Source organism: Danio rerio, chromosome 9, assembly GCF_049306965.1.
Source record: "Danio rerio strain Tuebingen ecotype United States chromosome 9, GRCz12tu, whole genome shotgun sequence".
In the NCBI taxonomy this organism is placed as follows: Eukaryota; Metazoa; Chordata; class Actinopteri; order Cypriniformes; family Danionidae; genus Danio; species Danio rerio.
In genome coordinates this window covers 58,825,001-58,831,189 of record NC_133184.1, presented here as the reverse complement: position 1 = coordinate 58,831,189, position 6,189 = coordinate 58,825,001, and the positions used below count along the sequence as shown (strand labels likewise).

The window sequence follows — 6,189 nt, the reverse complement described above, 5'->3', positions numbered from 1 at the left end:
ACACGCTCTGATGAATAAACAACAGTTAAATGATCATTTCTGCCAGCACTGCTGCGGGAACGCTCAGTTTAATCTCAATATGACATTCATAATCAGTGGAACAACTTAAATCTGTAATGCACATCTGACAACTGTAGGAAACCGTCAGATACAGGAGAGAGTTTTCACTTTACACGACAACACACAAAGTTAAATGCAGAAATACAGCGCTCAGACACACACACACACACACACACACACACTGCTGATGTGTGCATTACATGTCAAAATCTAGTTTCCTACAGATGTATGTATGTGAAGTCTGATCTGTGGTGCTGAGTCTCGTGTTGATTCTGCTGTTGAATCATTTCTCACACTAAGCTGATATGTGATGCATAATTTAAAAACACACACTCACACACGCACACACACTCACACTCACACACACACTCTAGGAGTCAATAATGCAGTACAGAAGTGAAAGGAACCCAAAATATTTTAATAGGAGTTAGAAAACAGGACCTGATGAGCAGAACAGGAAGCCGAGCGCGCAGATGAGCAGTTTCCTATCAGTGAATCAGGCTCTGGTGGAGCAGGTCAGACGGCGGCGACGCTGGACTCATCATCTGCTGGGATTCTACAGTTAAAGATGCGTCTGCGCTCCGCTGACACACACACACACACACACACACTCTGCAGTCCGCCAAGCCATGCTCACACCCTGTTTATATTAGAGCGACGCATGCAGAAGGGGGACGGAGAACACACACACACACACACTGCTCTACATCTGCTGTGTGGAGTTCCCGTTCCACGTGTTGTTGTCGTCCTCGCTGTCTTCTGGCGTGCGCAGGCGGTAGATCTTACCATCTTTCTTGAAGTCCTCGGGTCTCTTCTCCAGCACACGCTTGCGGACCGCATCCCTGCAGCAGAACAAGAGGACAATCAGGACAATATCAGGAGGAAATCAAGAGAAAAATCAGGAGAAATCAGCAGAATAATCAGGTGAAATCAGGAGAATAATCAGGTGAAATCTGGAGAATAATCAGCTGAAATCAGGAGATTAATCAGGAGAATAATCAGGTGAAATCAGGAGAATAATCAGGTGAAATCAGAATAATCAGCTGAAATCAGGAGAACAATCAGCTGAAATCAGGGGAATAATCAGGTGAAATCAGGAGAATAATCAGGTGAAATAAGAAGAAAAAAATCAGGAGAATAATCAGGTGAAATCAGGAGAAAAATCAGCTGAAATCAGGAGAATAATCAGCTGAAATCAGGAGAATAATCAGCTGAAATCAGGAGAATAATCAGGTGAAATCAGGAGAATAATCAGCTGAAATCAGGAGAACAATCAGCTGAAATCAGGAGAACAATCAGCTGAAATCAGGGGAATAATCAGGTGAAATCAGGAGAATAATCAGGTGAAATCAGGAGAATAATCAGGTGAAATAAGAAGAAAAAATCAGGAGAATAATCAGGTGAAATCAGGAGAAAAATCAGGTGAAATCTGGAGAATAATCAGGTGAAATCAGGAGAATAATCAGCTGAAATCAGGAGAATAATCTGATGAAATCAGGAGAATAATCAGGTGAAATAAGGATAAAAAAATCAGGAGAATATAAGGTGAAATCAGGAGAAATCAAGAGAATAATCAGGTGAAATCAGGATAAAAATCAGGTGAAATCAGGGGGAAAATCAGGTGAAATCAGGAAAAATCAGAAGAATAATCAGGTGAAATCAGGATAAATCAAGAGAATAATCAGGTGAAATCATGAGAATATTCAGGTGAAATCAGGAGAACAATCAGGTGAAATCATGATAAAAATCAGGTGAAATCAGGAAAAAATCAGGAGAATAATCAGGTGAAATCATGATAAAAAATCAGGTGAAATCAGGAAAAAAATCAGGAGAATATACAGGTGAAATCAGGAGAACAATCAGGTGAAATCATGATAAAAATCAGGTGAAATCAGGGGGGAAAAAAATCAGGAGAATATTCAGGTGAAATCAGGAGAACAATCAGGTGAAATCATGATAAAAATCAGGTGAAATCAGGGGGAAAAAATCAGGAGAATATTCAGGTGAAATCAGGAAAACAATCAGGTGAAATCATGATAAAAATCAGGTGAAATCAGGGGGGGAAATCAGGAGAATAATCAGGTGAAATCAGGATAAAAATCAGGTGAAATCAGGAAAAAATCAGGAGAATAATCAGGTTAAATCTGGAGAAATCAGGAGAATAATCAGGTGAAATCAGGATAAAAATCAGGTGAAATCAGGAAAAAATCAGGAGAATAATCAGGTGAAATCTGGAGAAATCAGGAGAATAATCAGGTGAAATCATGAGGAAATTAGGAAAATATCAAGACAAAGATTAATCAGGAGTGAAATGTGAACAGCCAAAGTGTTACAGTTGGAGTGTGTGTGTGTGTGTGTGTGTGTGTGTGTGTGTGTGTGTGTTACCTCTGTGGGTCTGTGCTGGAGCCGGTGGCTGCGGGGGGGAATGCTCTGGTGTGTGTTCCTGCAGCAGGAGTGTGTGTCTGTGTAGGGCTGAACAGCAGAGCACTGATGAACCTCCAGACGGCCAGCAGAGGGAAGAGCAGAGAGCTGAACACGGACCACACCGAGGAGCTGGAGGAGGAGGAGCGCACCACTGCTGCACCCGCACCGCTCCACTGCTGCACACACACACACACACATCAGGGAAAGAAAAACACACACACCTGCATGCATCAGAGAGAGTGATACACACTAATACACACTATTAAAACGGTCAACTGAAAACACGGTGTATATATATGAATGTAGAATATATGTGTGTGTGTGTGTGTGTCTCTCTCTCTCACCGGCAGCAGCACTATAGATGCGCTGGGTGTGTGTGTGTGCGTGTGTGTCTCACCGGCAGCAGCACTATAGATGCGCTGGGTGTGTGTGTGTGTGTGTGTGTGTGTGTGTGTGTCTCACCGGCAGCAGCACTATAGATGCGCTGGGTGTGAGCTCCAGCTCCAGCAGGCTCCTCTGCAGGTCTTCATCCGTGAACTCTCTCCTGGGGAACATGGTGGCCAGAGTGAACTGACCGTAGCGATTCCCCACCTCCTGATCAACAGCAGCACAGAACACCATCACACATCAACACTGAGGAAAACACATCAACATACCGACACAACCAACACAACAGACAGAGAAGCGCTGCAGCAGAGTGCGCTAGTGTCCATCACACGTCTACATTCAGGATCTCATCATGTCTGGAGTATTCCACTGCTCTGTACACACAGCACCAGTTCACCAGCTCAGATGTACTGAGCACAGGCAGTGAACGGTGAGATCAGACAGACTGATGCAGATGACATTGATTCTGTATTTAAACAGATCACACAAGGAGGCCCTAAAGCTTGAGAGCTTTAGTATCTGCACCAGAACAGCGCAGTGCTCTCCCAGTCCATGAGTTACTGTGATGCAGAGGACAGTGTGTACCAGCGGCTGCTAAACTCCACACACTAGAGGAAAACACTGACTCTGATGAACATCTGATCTCTCTACACACACACACACACACACACACACACACACACACACACACTGACATGTTATTCTGCTAATCAGTGACGAGCTGATGGCTTTAAACTGTGTCAGGGTTTGTGCATCATGGCATGACAGTCTCGTGTCATCAGGCCTGGAGTTGTGATGGTAAATGAACAGACTGTGAGCACACAGAGTGGGTCAGTGAGCTGGATGACCTCTGACCTGAACAGCGAACTGTCTGGCCTCCTGCAGACGCGTCTCTGAGGGAAACTGGTTAGTGAAGGACGAGCCGTCTGGCAGACGAAACTGGATCCTGGCCACGGCACTGAGGACAGAAGACAGAAACACCCCCATCAGTATCATCATCATCATCATCACCACAATAATCTTCATCACTATTGTCATCATCACCACCAAAACCCCTACCATCACCATCGTCATTATCATCATGACTATAACCATCTACATCATCACCACCACCAAAAAATAAATAAATAAAAAAAATCACAATCATCATCCTCATCATCACCATCACCATCATCACCATCATCCTCATCATCATCATCACCATCCTCATCATCATCACCATCATTATCACCATCCTCATCACAACTGTCATTACCATCATGACTATAACCATCTACGTCATCATCACCACCAAAAAATAACAATAAATTAAAAAAATCACAATCATCATCATCATCATCATCTCCATCATCACCATCACCATCTTCATCATCATCATCACCATCATCACCATCTTCATCATCATCATCACCATCATCATCACCATCATCATCATCACCATCACCATTATCATCATCACCATCATCATCACCATCATCATCACCATCATCATCACCATCATCACCATCATCCTCATCATCCTCATCACCATCCTCATCATCATCACCATCACCATCCTCATCACAACTGTCATTACCATCATGACTATAACCATCTACGTCATCATCACCACCACCAAAAAATAAAAATAAATTTAAAAAAATCACAATCATCCTCCTCCTCATCATCATCATCATTATCATCATCATCACCATCATCACCATCTTCATCATCATCATCACCATCATCATCATCACCATTACCATCACCATTATCATCATCACCATCATCACTATCATCATCACCATCATCATCACCATCATCATCACCATCATCATCACCATCATCATCACCATCATCATCATCACCATCACCATTATCACCATCATCATCACCATCATCATCACCATCATCACCATCATCATCATCATCATCATCACCATCATCATCATCACCATCATCACCATCACCATTATCATCATCACCATCATCACTATCACCATCATCATCACCATCACCATCATCATCATCACCATTATCACTATCATCATCACCATCATCATCATCATCACCATCATCATCATTATCATCATCATCACCATCATCATCATCACCATTATCACTATCATCATCACCATCATCATCATCATCACCATCATCATCATTATCATCATCATCACCATAACCATCATCATCATCATCACCATAACCATCATCATCATTCTCATCATCATCATCATCATCATCATCATCACTATCGTCATCATCATCATCATCACCATCATCATCATCATCACCATCATCATCATCATCATTATCATCATCACCATCATCATCATCATCATCACCATCATCACCATCCTCATCATCATCACCATTACCATCATCACCATCATCCTCATCACCATCATCATCAGTATTGTCATCACCACCCAAATTATCTTCATCACAATCATCAAAATAAAATAATCATTATTATCATCACCACCAACCCTGTCTTCATCACAATCATCATCATCATCATCATCATCATCATCATCATATTATCTTCATCACAATCATTAAAATAAAACAATCATTATCATCATCACCAACCCTGTCATCATAACTATTGTCATCACCACCACTACTAAAATCACAATCATCCTCTTCATCAAAATCACCACCATCCGAAATCATCCCAACTATCTTTATCACAATCATCATCAGGATCATCCTCACCACTAAATTAATCACAATTACCTTCTTCATCCCAATAAAGATAATCATCGTCACCATCATCATCATCATCACAATCGATATGATCACCATCAAAATCATCATCATCACTATCATCACCATTCCTGTCATAATCACTATCATCATAACCACCAAAATCACCACAATTATCACAATTACATCACTTATATTTCATTCATCATCACCATCATCGTCATCACCACCAAAATTATCTTCATCACTATCATCAAAATAAAATCATCATCATCATCATCACCACCAAACCTGTCTTCATCACAATCACTTTCACCATCTAAAAATAAATAAATCATAATAATCATCACTATCACCACCACAACCAACATCAAAATCACCACATCAACACAACCACCATCATCATCATCATCATCATCATCATCATCATCACAATTATCAACACCTTCATCATGTTCATCAGTCATCATTCATCACCACCACAGACATCAAATCATCACCAGCAAAATCCCCATCATCACAATCACACCACCCTCATTTCCATCATCACAGTTTTCATCCTCATCATCATCATCATCACCACCACAATCCTCCCCGTCACAATCAAATCCATCACCATCATCATCA

General features: G+C 41.5%; 1 protein-coding gene across 2 annotated transcripts in view; it reads right to left on the bottom strand.

Moving 5' to 3' along the window:
- Positions 1 to 32: 32 nt before the first annotated feature.
- Positions 33 to 6,189, bottom strand: part of ubxn4 (UBX domain protein 4) — a 9,919-nt gene continuing 3,762 nt past the window's right edge. Inside the window, 4 exon segments of one of the 2 annotated variants that reach the window (NM_213041.3) lie at positions 33 to 902; positions 2,446 to 2,660; positions 2,947 to 3,078; positions 3,727 to 3,829. In NM_213041.3, coding sequence (NP_998206.1) covers positions 764 to 902; positions 2,446 to 2,660; positions 2,947 to 3,078; positions 3,727 to 3,829 — 589 coding nt within the window. In that variant the 3' untranslated portion in view covers positions 33 to 763. 2 annotated transcript variants of the gene reach the window in all.